The 18076-nt window shown below is 35.0% G+C and overlaps 1 protein-coding gene across 2 annotated transcripts; it reads right to left on the bottom strand.

Moving 5' to 3' along the window:
* Positions 1-14892: 14892 nt before the first annotated feature.
* LOC131031560 (heat shock factor protein HSF24) lies at positions 14893-17573 on the bottom strand. Of its 2 annotated transcripts, none has more exons than XM_057962708.2 (4): positions 17047-17573; positions 16834-16918; positions 16043-16710; positions 14893-15867 (listed from the first exon to the last, which is right to left on the bottom strand). In XM_057962708.2, the coding sequence occupies exons 3-4, from the start codon at positions 16292-16294 to the stop codon at positions 15154-15156; spliced, it is 966 nt and encodes a 321-aa protein (XP_057818691.1). In that variant the 5' UTR covers positions 16295-16710; positions 16834-16918; positions 17047-17573; the 3' UTR covers positions 14893-15153. The 2 variants fall into 2 exon arrangements, with proteins under 2 accessions (XP_057818691.1, XP_057818690.1); XM_057962707.2 differs by having other exon boundaries at positions 16043-16918; positions 17047-17147; positions 17244-17573.
* Between the last annotated feature and the right edge of the window lie 503 nt (positions 17574-18076).

Here is an 18076-nt window from a genome sequence, read left to right as displayed (position 1 = left end):
TGACAATGGGGATAACTCCTTCAACGATGTGTTGTGTGTACCCCACTTGACTAACAATCTCCTTTCCATCTATCAAATCACACATGGTGCAACTAAGAGAGTTGTGGAGTTCACACCTGAGTTAGTTTTCATTCAAGACTTGGAGACTAGCGCTATCATTGCGACTGGGGTGGTTGATCATGCATCTCGGTTATACTCCTTTTCAGATTTTGTTGATGATGATGATTTCACATTTGATGATTCTACACATGATGATCACACTTCTTGTGATGGTTCAGATTTTGAGGAGAACTTTGGGCACTTGAACATGGGGATTCTCACATGTGAACCCGTTCTTGAGTCTTGTATTTCATCTCCTCATATTGATATCACATCACCTATTGCACCTGATGATGCATATAGTGCGACAATTTTGCCTTCATGTGATTCAGTGCAGCAGGATATTCATTGTCTTCTAGCTTCAGATTCATGGGATGATTACTTGATAGACATTGTAGGTTTGTTTGTGGAATCCTACATTGCAGATTTGGGAGACATCATTGATGACATTCATCTTCTCTTTGATGAAGATGATCCTTCTTCGATTGTTTGGAGGGAACACTCTGACCCCCTCGTTCATTCTCTACATGATCATTCTTTCGAGGTTGACATGATTGTGGATACTTATGTACAATAGTTGGAGGAGGTCTCTTTATTTTTTGAGGAGACATGTGAGTCTTTGGGACATGTTCTACATCCATCTCCACTAGATCTTGGAGTGCCTTTTTCAGTAGTGTGGCATAGTTTACCACCTTTGGAGGGGGTATCTTTCAGCATCAACATGGGGACACTTGAGCAGTTTTTCAGAGATTCCTTTCATCATGAGTTTTCTTCATACATCTTCCCTTCATGATTGGGGAGACTTCATGGATACACCTCTAGTTTTGTTTCTTCCTAAGGGGAGGAATATTGTTCGACGTTCATGGAGCAGTTTCTTCATACATCGAGCTTCTATCATTGGTGTAGATTCCACATTGAGGGGGGGCTTCCTAGCTTCTCTTCTTCTCTCATATGGGGGGGACTTTTTCCTCACATGGGGTTTTGTCCTTCACATACTTCTATGAGAGTTCTTTGTATCTAGTTTTCATCTCTCTTTTGGGGGAGGGTTTTTTCCCATTGGGTTTTTCTCTCTTTCCCCACTTTGTGAGAGATTTCATTGCATTGGTTTTCATGCATTTGCATTTGTACATGGGTACCTAACATGGCCTAGTAGCCGAGACCCATCTTGCATTGCTTCGTTCCATTGTAGACTTAAGTGCATTCCCCTAAGTTGCACTTAAGGGGGGTATTGGTGTAAATAATTATTCATCATGGATATTATTACACTTTACTTAAGTTTACTTAGGAAATGCATTTCATAGTAGTTTGGGTATGAGACACTTGGGTGTTTGTGCCACATTGGGATAGTGTGTGTAGGAGAATTTCCACCTTTTATGGTGTGATCTTATTGTTACACTCCACATTCAGTGGGTGATCCACCTCATGTGGAATATTATATTGTTTCTCCTACCTACCCACACCTATTTCCTACCTACCCTTATTTCTTATTGAGCCACATGTCATGTTTGTGTGCTCACATATCCATATAGCCTTGCCTATATAAGAAGGCTTATATTCATTGTATGTAATCATTAATGATCCAGTTGATCATATTTTTCATCTTGATAGAATATAGTTTATTTCTATCATCTATTTTGTTCTCTCTTATTTGTGCTTTCCATTGCCTCTTGATCTTGGCAAAATCTCACAGATACCAATTGATGAATAGTAAGAGGGGGGGGTGAATTAGTATGCCAAAAATATTTGCACTTAAACACTTTGCAAAACTAACAGTAAACCAGTAAAACAGTTTAGCAAACAAACTGATTAGCACACATGCAAACCAAATAGAAAAAAATGCATTCACCCACAAAAGCACAAACACCATAACACATGATATTTTGACGTGGAAACCCAAATGGGAAAAACCATGGTGAGATGGAACTCACAAGTAACTATCTGTAGAATAGGAACCAGACCGGTTAAGGTCAGACTGGTTAAGGTCTTACAATGTTCTTTACCAGAACAGATCCTATTAGGAATCTCAATCTCTGTTAGGAGATAAGTCCGATTAAAGACTACCTTTCTAGAGGATTTTAGATCCATAGACGTGAACCACCTTGTTAGAGGATTTACAAAAGGCTTTTGGGCCTACCCAGTTAAGGGCTACAGACTTGTCGAAGATGTGAGTAATCAACAAGTGAGTGATCTAGAAAATAGCACAGATTGCTTGATTAGATGCTTGATAGCTCTTTTCTAATGCATTCCAACATTACTTCTATCTTCCACACATTCATACTCTCTCTGACTCCTCAACCACCTTAAACCCTAACAACAATATCAACTTCACTAATAGCAACAACAACATCAACAACCTAAAACCCTAGACATGATGTCCTTATAAAGGAATCTGATTTCATGTCAATCCAATAGGATTACAATACAATTTCCTAGGTTCAATGAACCTGGACATACTTGGTAACATGACACAAAAAGAACCGTTAAAGTGTCGGCACTGTCAAACAATCGGTGGATGGTAACTCATCACAAAATGCCGGTTGGTAAATCATCATAGAGTATTACCGGTTTATACAAAATACCGGTTCAAACGAAATGTCGGTTGCCAGTTTGACAAAATGAAGACTGGGAAATATGTGTTCTGTCACTTTGATCCTTCGTACCACTTGAGATCCTCGAACTGCTTGGGGTTAACATACCGCTTCAGATCGGCAAACACTTTCTGCAAAAAATACCAATAGCCTAAGGACTATAATGCTTCATACTGGCTGGAACAATTGTCGATTGAGGATAACTCATACATACAAAAATGATCTCAATGCAAGTGTGTGTCCATCAATGACAATCACAACATAATCATCAAAAATGCCAACAATTTATTCATTATCTATTCTCTCTCTCTCTCATGATTATTTTTATGATTTTGATGGAACTTATACTAATGCATCTTTAGATGTTAAAATGTATTGTTTGAGTTGCATGGGCATTATGATGTTTTATTTTGTAGAATATTTATTATACTTTGATTTAAGTGGATAATATTTCTTAAATGATGCTTATTATTAAAATAGACCCACCTATTAATAATATTATAGATCTATGTGAGTTTCCTTTTTTTATATTTAAGTTGGTAAATTGTATTTAATTATAAGTTTTTTTGGAAGGTGAAATGTAAATTAAAATAGTAATTGTAAATTTTCATGTTTGTATATATATGCAGATTATTTTCACAAAATGGATGAGTTTGAGATAGATGAGCTATTAGGTCTAGCACCACCTCCACCTCCACCCCCTCCACCTCCACCTCCACCTCCACCTCCACCTGATCAGTTGAGGTAGACAATTAGGACGAATATTGATTCTTTGATTAGATGTATCCATAATATTAGACGTGAGCCTAATCCACCTCCGCAGTTGTTACGCCTTGTAGATAGTATGCAAGGGATTGTACAGTCTATACAGGCTTTAGATAGCGAGCTGGATAACTATCGTAGTTGGTGGGAGGGATTGCATGCATTTTACGCTGATGGCCTAACATACAAACAAGTCAATGAATTAAAAATAACAAAAATGGATTTGAAACAATATTTTGTGAACCCTAAGACGGGTGAAGAGATAGATCCGAAGAAGCCACGGATCTCAATTTGATGGTGTAGGCACCCAGGCATAGCTAGACACTTTTGGGAGCAGTATCCACCACACTCCAATCATGAGGTCCTGATGTATTTTTTGAAGAAATTATGAGCCGAATTTGAATTGGGTAAAAAGCCCAATTACTTTGATATTAGATCATTTTAGGGGGTCGGGAGAGGCATGCCCCAGGATAGGCCGTGAGAAAAATTGAGTGACATGGTTAGAAACCGTGTGTGCGATGATCCATTGGCCCCTCTTCCATCACCAGTTTTTCTAGCACCTGCCCATCATCAAGCAATGGATTCTGCTCTTGGTTCATTGAGTGCCCTGTCGAGCAATTTGGTACAGCAGTTACACGAGGTGAGGGCTGCCCCCAGCTTAGCACATGTTTGCACGAGCTGTGGGGATGTATGTACGGGTCCATAGAGTGAGACTGCCCCTGGAGGAGATGGTGATTTTGATGATGCTTATGCTGTCCATGGTGGTTATGATGATGCCGAGGAGGCTGCACATGTTGATGTCGTCTCTTCATATGTTGATCTCCTGTGGGCAGATGATGATCAGCCTACAGAGGTACAAATTTATTTATATAATTTATAGTGCAATATTAAATTCCTTATATATACACATATGAACCATAACATGAGTCAATTTTTTCTAAACAGAGGATGGATCATACCATGTCATTGAGGAACTGACATCATGTTACCTCGATACCTAAAGATGTTGGTGCCCCATTTACAGTATGTACTTTCATCTAGATACATTGTATTGATATGTACATTTAAAATAAACAATAAATTTTTTAATGTAATGATGTGTATGATATGTTTTTTCAATTTTGTAGGGTGCTTCATGTAGCACCGAGGTGGGTAGTTCTTCACGTGACCCGTGGACCTCTGAGGCTTAGCCTCATATACCACTAGTATGTTTTTCATCCATTAATTTGAAGTGTTTATATGCTTACTAATTTATGTACAACTTTGATTCATGTTCATTATTTTTTGTAATTGTAGGCTTCTGGATTGTTTGATGGTGCATCACATGTATGCCTTCGCCCATTAGTTACTTTGCCTGCATCACATGTATGCTTTTCTACAATAAACATGTAGTCTATATATATACTTTATAATTTATGTATATATACAAGTTTGATTCATGCTTTATATATGTTGTTTAGGTCGATACCACTACCAGTATTGGTATGGCTATAGGATTGAGCTAGATGCAACCATCGACATTGTCATTTGCGGCGATGATTAGAAAAATAATTTCTAATTTGTTTATATTGTGTACTTGGCTTTTATAGGGATTATCAAAATTTATGTACAATGTTTTTTTTGCAGAACTTGACTACAATCATTTTTCTTGTTCATGAAAGTGGACCTCCACGTATCCGTGAGGGCATTGCAGAGCACGGTCGCATGGTAATTTATTTTAAATTTTTAGTATTTAATTACTTTATAAGTGAATTATGCAAGTAAATTCTTCTCATGTTAAATCTCATTCTCATGTAAAAGCTTTTAATAATGTATAAGAGGGTGGAGACACTGATACTGCACAGGAGGGTGCATCTCAGGACCACGTGCAGCAGGATGATTCATCTCAGCCATCTTCACGTGGAGTGAAGAGGACTGCAGATGAGATGCACACGAGCTCTTGGATTATATATTTAGATCATGTCATGTTATTGTATTATGGACTTTTATGATGACACTTGTCATGTTATCTTGGGACTTGTTATTATGTGATTATATACAGGACTTGTTGTTATGTGATTATATATAGGATTTTTTATTATGTCATTTCATTGCTATTAGGATATTAGGTCGTGTTATGTGATTTGGTGCACTCTAGTGATTATATATGTGATGTTGTTTTGTTATTATGTTATTTGGACTTGTATTAATGTCATTTCCTTATTATTATTTTTTCAAGACTTGTTATTATGTCATCAGGAATTGTTATGTGATCTATTTATGACTTAATATTTTAACATTATGATTGATAATCTTATAGTGCAACAGTTTATAATTCAATAAAATAATTATCCCAATTTACAATAACATCCTATTCTAAAAATAATAATAAAATCAAGAACTTACAATTAATCTATGAAGAGATTACGATAAAATAAATATATCATAAAAAATTAGAATTCAATTGTAACACAATTGCAATGTGCACAAAATAACATTAAGAAGAAGATAACTAATACAATGTTGTTTATGAAACCAAAATTGTATCAAATGTAAACAAATACAATGTTAAAGGGATAAAGAAAAGCAATTATCATGATTAAATATAAAAGATTTCACACAAGTAACACAAACTTACATGCATAATATGAAAATTATAAAAGGATTATTAATTATAAATTAATCTCATAGAGGAATCCAATAGATTGATGGAATTAAGGCTAACCAAATTATTAGGAAGGTTTGAAGAACATTATTCAATGATTTGCTAAGCTTTGTAAATTTCCTAGCCCTTGATGTTTGAGTGATACAAAATTAGATGTCATAGACATTTGATTGGAAGTAGACATAGATTCTTTCTTGTCAATTTCTTTTTGAAATGCATAATTCTTTTGACATTTTGAAGGGTTGGAATAAGTAAAGGAAGCCCTACTATTCCAACCATTACATTCAAATAGTTAGAGTTCAATATTTCTTACATGTACACCCAAATCCTACCACATAGATATTGGGAAGCTAATGCTATAGTCATTATTTGACTCATTATGTCTCCAAAAATATTTAGTTAAATTAGTTAGTTGTTTCTAAGCCCATATTAATACATGCATATACATTTGATTCAACCTAATTACCGTCTGCATCCTCTCTCTTCTGCAATGCTTCTATGATTGCCTCATGCTCTTCTACTGAAAGTGTCCACAATACCTTATTAGCAGGTCTACCTTTGTATCTTTCTAATTTGATGTTCGTTGCCACCACCAAATGAGAATAGTGTATAATCTTCTTTTCTGATTGGTAGTCTTCATAAGCTGGTAAGCCATTTCTTCTTGCTAAGTATTTGCGTAGCCATGTGCCAACTACCACAATAGACCCAATTGGATACTGAAAACCATCATCATCTACTTGATCACATATCAACTTTTTCTTAGGTTTTACACATCTACCTAACCAATACTCAACCTGCTCATCATTATCCTCAGGTGCAACAACAACATACACATGTCCTAGAAAACAAATTTAAGTACATGTAGAAATAAAACTTGTTAGAATTTATAATTCAAATACAATCATAAATTATATTACAATACATAAAAATATATAATTTTAAGTTATAAACAAGAAATTGAATTAAATTACCAATTTGTGAGGTCTGAAACATGATCATAATCTTCTGATGCAAATGCATGATCTGGGTCTTCATTTCTTCTAACATCTTCATATTGTGTCTCACTAGGTGTTAAGGATTTTTGTTGTCATTCTTCGACCCATTCCATATTCTCGCATTCTTCCCATTCACCTGCAACACAAAATTGACAAAAACATGCAAGCTCTCTAGCCCATATAGTCCAAGTGTTAGAATTAGAACTCTTAAATGAATGCCATCTAGCTGATCCATTGATTGTATCACAATCATATCTTGGAAGGATATTCTCCTCTTTAACTAGCCAGAAGAAATGTCTAATTGTAGAGTTCTGACTTGATCCTATGGATACATTTGACTACACCAATCCACAATTGCACTTGCATTTTTAAATTTAGCTTTTTCCTCGAATTTGAGTTGCTCTCTACAAAGGGCTCTCTTAACACATGCACCGACACTGTCATGTTCTCCCTTCCCATGTCTAGCCTCAAAAAAACTCCACATGTGTTCGATATTAGTTTTCTTATGAATTCTACTCAACCAATAAAACATTCTAGCATTCTTGAATTGCCTTGTGCAATTATCAGACCATATTAGATGTTGTGTCATTTGAATTTCTCTCTCCCTCAAATTTTGAAAAAAGGTCTTGAAGTAATACTAGACAAACTCAAATGAGTGTAATTTATTATCACTCATATAGAAATGGTACTCTCTCAAAATTTTGCGATCCTCTTCTGTACTATCTGGTGCATGCCTATAGACAATATGGACAAAAATCAATACTAGCACTGAATTGTAGTATTGTGATTGGACCTCATCTTGTGGTGCAAGCGTGTAGTTCTCTGCAAAGTCAACAACCAAAAGTATACTACCAACAGGAAATGTAACCTTACATATTCGAAACTGACCATCAAGTCATCTAGCATTTTGAGTGTGTTTAACATATTTAGGTACGATGTTACTCTTAAATTCATTCATAAATGCATGAACACTAACTTCTTCAGTGATTAGATCGCATCGTTTTCCAACCTTTCCATCCTTTAGTGGATACTCAATAGTTTTAAATCTTTTAACATCAACTAATTATTGTCCAAAATCATTTGAAATATTTTCATGCAAACATTCATCAAATAATGCAAGATTGCCACATATATCACATACACCAGAAACACATTCATTGAAAAGAAAATTTTGCTCATTTAGTGGGTTGCAAAACAAACTTGATATAAACTCCTTTATAGTTTCAGGTGGTATATTTAATAAAATAGGTGCCCGTTTCGCTTTCAACAGTACAAAGCAAAACGGGTGCCCATTTTTTGAATTTAAAAAACGAGAGCTCGTTTGTTAAAATTAGGGGCGGGAAACAACCCTTAGCATTGTTTTTTGCTTCGGGATAGGCTTGGTCCCACCAAGCTTATGCTTGGACCTCCAAAAAAATGACTAAGGTAAAACGACATCAGATTTCTACCTTGGCCTAATTTTTTGAGGGCCTTTCTGATTGAATTTTTTGACGAAACGAAAACCATTAGAGTTTTTAGCGTCCTGATTTCAGAAATGTAAATTTCATAGTGATAAGATTATTTTTACTATTTTTGTATTATTTATTAATCAAAAGTGGAACCTAAACCTAAAATGCCAAGGTTCACTAAAACTTTAATAACTTTTTTGTTTTTAGGATTTTAGAAAAATAAATTATATGACATCAATCTACATACAATTCTTTTGAATATTTAAAAAAAAAATTGAAAAATATGAAATTTTCATCAAATTATGGTGGTCATACACCCGATGTTTTGAAAATATACTTTATTGTCAGTTAAAAATTAATAAAAAAATATATATTCAATAAAAAAATAAGAAAAAATATTATCATCAATATTTGGTGTCTTAGGTATCATTTCCCAGAAGGATTTGCAAAAATTCATTTATTTGCATCAAAAAGGGTGGTCGTACACATGTGTGGTATGGTCCTGAAACAGGCATTTTGAAAAACTGGTTTTTAAACATGCCTACTAAAAAGAGATTTATAGCATGTGGGTATTAAAATAAATTACATATTTGAAAAGTAGACTCCAAGCACTACATTTTCTATTACTGAAGTTTTTTGAGATTCAAACTCTAAGTGCATCAAATTTTGACACATATCAATAGAAAATTTGAAAAACAGAGAAAACACTTCCACTTTTTGCCCAAAAGTGGGACTCAACTTTTTGCAGCCACCCTTCTCCTTATTCATAAATTGACTCGAGGTAGCTGCATAAACATCTATCATATCCTTAACAACCATAGCTTCTTCCATCGATGTTGATCCAAAGAGGAGAGTATCATCTGCAAATTGAGCCTATAAATTGAGAATGAGTTATAGGCTCAATTTGCGGATGGACTATAATACCCCTCCACCTACCCTGCCTGCTGCAATTTTTGATGCTTTTACTCAAAAATTCTGCCACCAACACAAACAAAAAGGGAGATAGCGGATCACCTTGTCTCAAACCATTAGTAGCCTCAAAAAAACCACAAACCGAACCATTAACCAATATAGAAAATCTTACTATTGAAATACCAAAATTTACGCACTCTATCCACTTTTGATCAAACCCAATTTTCCTTAAAACATTGATAAGAAAAATCCAAATGACCCTATCGTAGGCTTTGGATACATCTAACTTAATTGCCATACCTTTCATTTTTTCTTTAACCATTGAATGAAGAACTTCTAACACTAGCACAACACTATCTATTATCTCTCTTCCTGGAGTAAAGCCATTCTGGTTTTCTGATATCAACTTAGGGAGAATCGTCTTCAATCTATTGGCCATCACCTTAGCTATAATCTTATAGATTGTATTAGAAAGAGATATAGGTCGGTAGTCCGCCATTGTTTCACAACTTTGCTTTTTAGGAATCAGTGCTATCATAGTGTGGTTAATTGCCTTAACAAACTTCTCCTCTTCCTAAATTCCTCAACCACCTTCCATATATCATTCCCCATAAAATTCCAGCATTGCTGAAAAACTCCTATCGTAAAACCATCCAGACCAGGAGCTTTTTGAGGGTGGAGGCAAAATGTGGCATCTTTCACTTCTTCAAGAGAATAAGGACTTGTTAGTAAGGAATTGTCTTCCTCGGATACCAAGTTTTCTATAGAATCTTCCACCAAAGGACAAAATCCAGTCGCCGAATCAACACCTCTACCCAAGACCTCTTCGAAATGTTTGATGGCCACACGTTCAATTTCCTTTGAGGACATACACCACCTATCACTACCATCTTTGATGGCAGAGATCTTATTGAAAGTTCTTTTCGCCTTTACTGAGGCATGAAAAAATTTAGTATTAGTGTCCCCTTCTGCAATCCACATCTCCCTGGATTAATCTCTCCAATATTGCTCCTCCCTCTTTAAGATTTCCAAATATTGATCTTTCATCCTCTTTTCCAATTCATAATCATCATTGGACATACCTACTACCATCACTTTGGAATTGAGCACTTCTAATTCCTCTTTTAATTTCAATTTTTCAGCGAAAATGCTTTTAAAAGATAGTTTGTTCCAAATTTTTATCTTATGTTTTAGAAATTGCAATTTCTTGACAAAACAAAAACTAGGGGAACCTGAAAATTTTACCACCTCTAACCACCACTCCCTCATATTATCCAAGAAGCCTTCATCCCTCCATCGCATGCTGAGAAAGTTGAAATAACTTCTATGAATTTTCTTATCTTATTCCAATTCCAAAACAAGAGGAAAATGACCAGATCTTGATTGAGGGATAATTGATGAGGAAATTTCAAACTAACCCGATATCCAGTAGTCGACTCCAAAAAATCTATCCAATCTCTTTGATATATTTCAGAAATGAATCCTTCTGTTTGTCCAAGTGTACCTACCATTCGACGGAATGATGTCCATCACCTTGATTGTATCATAAGTCCCTAAAATCTTCCATAACTTTAGAGATCTTTCTCAGTCCTTCAGACTTGTCTTCCATCTCTAATAAAACATTAAAATCTCGACTACAATAACATTGTTATTTGGCAAGGTTTCCACAAATGAAGAAATCTCTTTTCAAATTTGAATCTTTTTATCAGTTTTAGTGGGGCCATAGACATTAATAAGAGGAAATACAATATTATCTATGTTGTTGTTGACATTATAGGCCATCTAATGGAAATTAGAAGCAGTTTGAAGAACATCAACCATTTTCGGATTCCACAAAATGCCCAACCCTCCAGAAGCACCTTTTGAAGCTTGAAATAATCCGCCCCAGTTTAACATAGATTTCAAAAATCCTAGGGATTTTTCATCACTTAGCTTGGTCTCTTGTAACAGAACAACATCTGTGTTTAATTTATTAATTTCTCTCTTGACCAAGCATTTTTTGTCAGGGGTCGTTAATCCCCTGACATTCCATGTTAGAATCTTCAATTCCCTCCAAGGGAGGGACATCCTCCCTTGGTTCTCCTCATGAAATCCACGACACTTACAATTCCTTTTTCAGAGGATCCCTTACCTGTTTATGACTTCTTCTGCCCTTGTTCCCCTTGGCTCTCCCCAATAACACATTGGTGGATTGACTCAGACATCTAGGATCCAAATTATCCAGTCCATCACTATGTTCTCCTAAATCCTCTAATTCTCTAACAAACTCGCCTTCCGAACTAGAAGAGGATACCGATTCCTCAAAAACCACTTCAATCTTCTTCTCCATTGAGTGTTGTTCAGAAGGAATTGAATCCTCTTTCAACTGGTCCTCAGATTCTTCCTTCCTAAGATTATTGTTCTGGCCAGCTATCGATCCTACAAAATCTTTCCCCTTACCCACAATTGAGGGTAGGCACAAGACTTCTTTTGTGGAATTAATCTTCTCCGCCCATTGTTGTTTGGGCTTTGTCTTCTGAAGAGGTCTGTTCCAAGCTTTCCTGACAAACATTTTGCATTTGAATCCTAAGTGAAATCTGCTACCACAGTGGTTACAGACCGTTATTCCTTTTTCAATCTCTACCTGTTGCTTCCATTTGTCTTCTGAGGATATTAAAATGATAACCAAAGGAATCTCCTTGATCGCTGCAATTTTTAATCGGGCATAAGTGTATAGATCCTTCTCCACATTTTCCTCGTCTATTTCAAGAAGAGTACCCAATGATCTGCCTATTTTCTCCAAACTCTGATCTCCCCAATATTCAATTGGAAGATTATACAATCTAATCCATATCCGTTGATCATAAACCGCCAACAGTAAGGGATTGAAGTTTGGAGCCCAAGATTATATACACACCACCTGCAAACCAGTTTTGTTTGCACAAAATAGTATTCCTCTCCGAGTTGTCTGCAAAGACCCACCACAAAGAAACTTCTTGGAATGAATTTAACCACCAGGTTTGTACCCAACTCTTGGCGATCCATACCTTAATTGTTGTTCCTGTCATTTTGGGCCCAATGATTCTCCCAATAATCACCAGATCCACCAACAAAGATTTATCCTCTTCAATGTCGCTGGTCAAATCTATTGCACACTCCCCATTCTCCCAGTCGCCATTGAAGCCTAACCGATTTTGGAGAGAGGGTCCTCCAGCCATTCCTCTTTTATTTGTAATGAGATATTATTTTGCTTTCAATATTGCTCATACTCATTTATGAAATAATACTCCAAGATATGTTTAATAATGATTGAAAAACAAGTTTCACTATAACATTTCTTAATTACTGTGGATTTATGACTGGAAAACATTCAATCTTACACATAATAATAATAATGCTGGTTATGATCAAAGCATCGATGGAGGCAAGAGAAATTATATGTTAGTAGAGGAAAGAATCGAATTGACTTAAGACTTTGCCTGTCAAAAATGGTGTCAGAATTAACACATACAAATTTGTTAATGGTTAAAAAGATGTTTCCCAGCAGTTGAACAGGCTACGATAAGAATTATCAAAACATTTCTCAATTACCCACATCATGAGTCAATTTGCTCAGGCAATTAATAAATCAAAATGAATGATTAATAAATAAGTTCGATGGCTAGTCAGAACTACGGCAACAATCTAATTCAAACCCAAGAAAGGAAATGTAGAGGGAAGAAAGAGAGGAGATGGGGTGCGATTTAACCCACAAAGGGTATCGACTATGCCCATTAACCGAATTTACCAACATTCATTAAATTTAGTCCAATGAAATGCAAACAGAAATTAACAAATTGCCTGTGCCATAGAAATCAACTTGCTCAGAAAACCGGTTAGTCACTTTCATCATGAAATCAAGATTAAGATTTCATGTTCTAAATCGAGGCTAGAGTATATATTAAAATCTGCAAATAAAATCAGAAATTTGATAGTATCTTTGATAGAGTAACCTGGCAAAATACGTGGAAAAGAGGGGAGGATCCAAGCTGGCTGGGCGATCCTTCCTAGCAGTTTAAATTTTGATATTTTATATTTTTCGTAAATTATTATATTCAAATATATTTTAATATTATAATTTGTTTATTATTTATAATTTCTTCATTATTTACCAACATTTAAATTGGGTATAAATATTTAAATTAATTTTATTATTATTAATTCACAGGTTTACATTTCGTGTCACCTATTCATATGCTATTACATTAAAGACATTTTCATTGAAAGAAATATAAAACTAAGCAAAAAGTGACACAATATGCAAATTTAATCATTATAATTATTCATGTACAAAAAATATCTGATTTAAAAATACATAAAAAATCGATGTTCAAATTCACAACTATACTACCTTTTACAAAAGTTCTTATCTACAATATATAATTTAAAATAAAAATATTCCTTTAAATTATTTATTAGAACAAACTTACACCCAATTTTGACACTCAATTATACTATTTTAATAAATTTGTAATATTTATACATATGGTTATATGGGAATAGAATTTGTAGGTGAAAGAGGAAGAAAGTTTCATGTAAAATTTTGTATAATTACATGTTGTACAAGAATGGAAAATAACGTGAGCACTAAGTACTCTTTTTTAATGCCATTTCATCTTTTTGTAAGAGTAATAATGTCTTAATATAAATTTGTCTTTTTTGGGGGGAAAAATTAGTTTTTTCACCCACACAAACCAATAAGAAAACAAATAAATGATATTTTTATAATCATATAAAATAAAAATTAAATTTAAACTATAGAAATTTTGATGAAGATTTTTTATTCTTTGCATTCATTGGTTAAACTAGTTGATTTTTTTTTTAATGAAATTTTTAATTTTTTGTCTTTGGAGGAACTAATAATCAACTATTGATATTTATTATTAACTTTATTATTGAAACTCACAAGAAAGACATTTATTAGATATAATCACACATCAACTTGGGATTCAACAAAATTAAGCTATCAACTCAACTACATCCATTGCCACCATTTATATTCGTATTTATTGTCATCCAAATGAACATTTTCTATCAATATTTAAAAATCAATCTAAAAGAAAAAATAATAACATTATCATACAACCATTGCAACTCAAATGTAAAATTTTATAAGTCTTTGACACTTGAACCAATTCCATAGTCCACTTATTAGATTCCAGTCACAATATTACAATAACCAAAATACATTACATCAATTTCAAAGTAAATTATATAATCTCTTCTATCTTCATTTCAATGTATATATCTTAAATTATATTACTTTATTAATAACCAAATATACAATAAAATAATAAATGAAACAAAATTACACTTAAAACAAAGACAAAACTCTACAGGAATAAAATAAAGATAATCTACAGGAATAAAATAAAGATATAAATTAACTATAACTACAGTAAAAATAAACTTAAAACAACCAGAAGAATAAAAAGTCTTAGCGGTGAGAGGGGGCCCCAGCGCTACGTTAATATATTGTGCATATAAAACATTGCATTTAAAACAGTCCAAACAATTTTATTTGGACAGGAAGATTCTGGAAACATCCTTCTCACGGTGTTCAACTACGAAGATACTTCTACCTTTACAAATATGATAGTTTTTCAAGCCGCACTTTGTAGTTTTTTCAAGCCGCACTTTGCATTTCTAAAATGCAGCTAAATGCATTGCGTGTCAAACTAAAAAACTTATTCGGTTGTGGACTCTTGCTTTGGAGAAAAAAAAGCTTCAATCCGGGGAGAGTTGTTGTCGTGTATTTTAGTGCCTTTCAATGGCGGGCCACACGACGAAGAAGAAGCGCCCGCATCCGGATTGGACCTTTTCAAAGCTACTCCGAACAGCATGGGACTTCTGCTGGGCTGTTCAACGCCATGACTGCTGCAACAGAGCTCCAGCATAAGATTTGGTGCAGGCGTTTCCTTAACCCTCTCCACTAAATTGATGCTGTTGCCAGCCGATTTAATGGAGGATGTGGATGCGTCTGTGCGTAAATTTTCATGTTTGCAAAAGATAATATCTTTAACATTACAGGGGCTTAGATTTCCAAACTTTGAGAGGCACATGAGAAGATCGTTGCATTGCTGTGTCATTTTCGAGAGCTCGGAGAACAGATTCAGGTTGTCCTTCTTCAGCTTCTCGTTCTCATCATGCAAGCTTGATTTGTTGTTGTGAGAGGAGGGAGACGAGACAGGGGATGAAGCGGAAGAACAAGCTTGTTCGTCTCCAGAATTCTGTAGAGAAACAGATGCTTTGTTTTCCACGGCAGCCACAGATGGCTGAAGGGCCGTGGAATGCTGTTGCGTGCTTTTTCTTCTGTGGATTTCGCAGAGCAGATTCCTTTCTCCCCTCCGAAAGCATTCATTAGCGAACTCCCACTTGTCTGGCACGATCTTGCGAAATCCCTGCCGTAAATGCAACCTAGGTTAATAAATATGTAACAATAACAAGCGCTTTCGTTTGAATTTGATGAAAGCAAGGAATTTTCAGGAATCCTTTTGTGAATTTACCGCGGTTTCGTTAAAATCAATGAAACAAGGAAATTTCGGAAATCATTTTGTGAATTTGAGTAGTACTCACGTATGTATTAAGCTGCCGCACGAAGCTTGAGAAGTTATTGTGCTTGAAAAATTTTGGTAGCAAATCTCTCGCGAATTCCGCAGGTTTCCAAACAATAAAAGTGTTTCCCTCGCTGTTCCATGAAATAATGTCGTCTGTGCTTGAATCTTCGACAAGTTGATAAGTTTTGGACAGAAAAGGTGCCGGTAAGGTCCTCTGCGCCTCCATCGCCACCGCGTAACACTCATTGCTTTGTTCAATTTTCTGCGCCATCGATTTAATCACCAAGACCTAGATATTTCTATACATTATCTTTGCCGACAGAAGCTCCAAATCTCTGATAAATAAACCTGAAAAGTTTCTGCGCCAATCTCCAAATCTCTGATAAATAAACCTGAAAAGTTTCTGCGCCAAGCTCCAAATCTCTGATAAATAAAACCTGAAATTTCTTTGCGCCAAGCTGAAAATCTCTATTAAATAAAACCTGAAAATTCTTTGCTCCTCAACTCAGAAAATAATCTAAATTTGACGAACTTAGACAGCGTCAGGCCGATGCAATAACTTGCAAAGCCTATCGATTCTTCTCACCTCTTTAAAAATTTTCAACTCTTACAGAAGGAAAAAGGCTTAGCAGTCCTATCACAAGCTCCTACAAAACCTCCTTGCACGCCACAGGCAATACTTTTCAACTGTCAAAATAGCATTTGATGCTTCTACGTAAGAAAAATTATTCACATCCTCTTCATTTCCCTGTCAAGCTGAATACAGGCCTTAAAAACCTAGGATCCGCCCGCAAATAACCTTTGACTTACCAAAACAAATTCCTCAGCACTAAAATTCCTACCAAAATCACCAGAACCCCGCTTCAAAAATTTCCAGTTCCGGTAAAGAAAAGATCTGGCAGCGAAATAAATCAAAGATTCACAAACTGTCCAAACTTAGAAGCAAATATTTTTCTTCTTCTCACAAATTAGTTTTTCTTTCACTGATCAGGAAAACTAGAGCCGAAAGCTACAAATACTTACTTGTACTTGTGAAACAAGAATTCTCCACCGGCATGACTAAATTCTGGATCGATTTACACATCCGAGAAAGACAAAGACACACGAAAAGAGAAATCGCGAACCTGTTTCCACGCAACAAAATAAAGGCAAGGCCAGGAAGTTTCTGGAAGCTTTAGGAAGAATGTTGCCAAGTCACGAAACTTAAAAAGATGAATTACCGGAAAGAAAAAGCATCCGGCATGAGCATATCCAGACACGTCCTTAACGCACAGAACGGAAATTAGATTCTTCTTCCTAAAGCTCGCAAAGATTCTAGAAGTTTTTCCGTCGTTTTTCAGAAGCGTAAGGAGGGTTTCGATTGGTTACGTGTCTTGCAGCCGACATGGCCCCGCATTTTGCACGCCTCTTGTTTTGTCGGACGGATTTTTTCACAAACAAAATTATTTTGTTCGAGTTTCTTCTGAACTCCGCCTACAGTGCGCCATTTTTTTTTTCTGTAAAATGGGAATCTGTCACGGGTCTATCAGAAAGCTAATTTTAGTCAAGCATTTGGTATCATCCACAGAAATCTTTTCGTAGTGCTCAACAGCTTTATCCTATTCAACCAAACTTTTGCTAAAAAAATATATAGTGGAAAAAGACCATTTCTCACCCACCACAGAGAAGAAAATTTAATATTTTTGGTCAAATTTTGATGCACGCCTTCTTGAATTTGACGGTCGCCCTGGCCTTTCAAAGGAATTTTTTCTTTACTGCTTATTCGCTGTATATCTTATTTTCCTATTAAAAATAAATAAAATAAATAAAAATTCTTAGAAAATCACAAGATAGAAGATATGGATTTAGTTTAAAGTATTAGCTAGTGTCATTTCCTTATATTTATTATTGTGATTTATATTGAATTGGAAAACTTAATAAATAATAATTTTTCTTATAGCTTTAACTAAGCATTCAGTAAATTAGGTAAACATGAAAAAGGAAATAAAATAAAATTATATTGAATGTTTTACTTCAGATTATTTGATTTTGATTGTAGCATAAGCCCTTATTT

This window comes from Cryptomeria japonica, chromosome 8 (genome assembly GCF_030272615.1).
Source record: "Cryptomeria japonica chromosome 8, Sugi_1.0, whole genome shotgun sequence".
Taxonomy (NCBI): Eukaryota; Viridiplantae; Streptophyta; class Pinopsida; order Cupressales; family Cupressaceae; genus Cryptomeria; species Cryptomeria japonica.
This window is presented reverse-complemented; position numbering and strand designations above follow the sequence as displayed.

What these genes read in the sequence shown, in the direction of transcription:
- LOC131031560 (XM_057962708.2), bottom strand. Translation starts at nt 16,294, where the DNA reads ATGGCGCAGAAAATTGAACAAAGCAATGAGTGTTACGCGGTGGCGATG. An exon ending in TGCGGCAGCTTAATACATAC is followed by an intron (nt 15,868 to 16,042) that starts GTGAGTACTACT and finishes CATTTACGGCAG; the next exon opens with GGATTTCGCAAGATCGTGCC.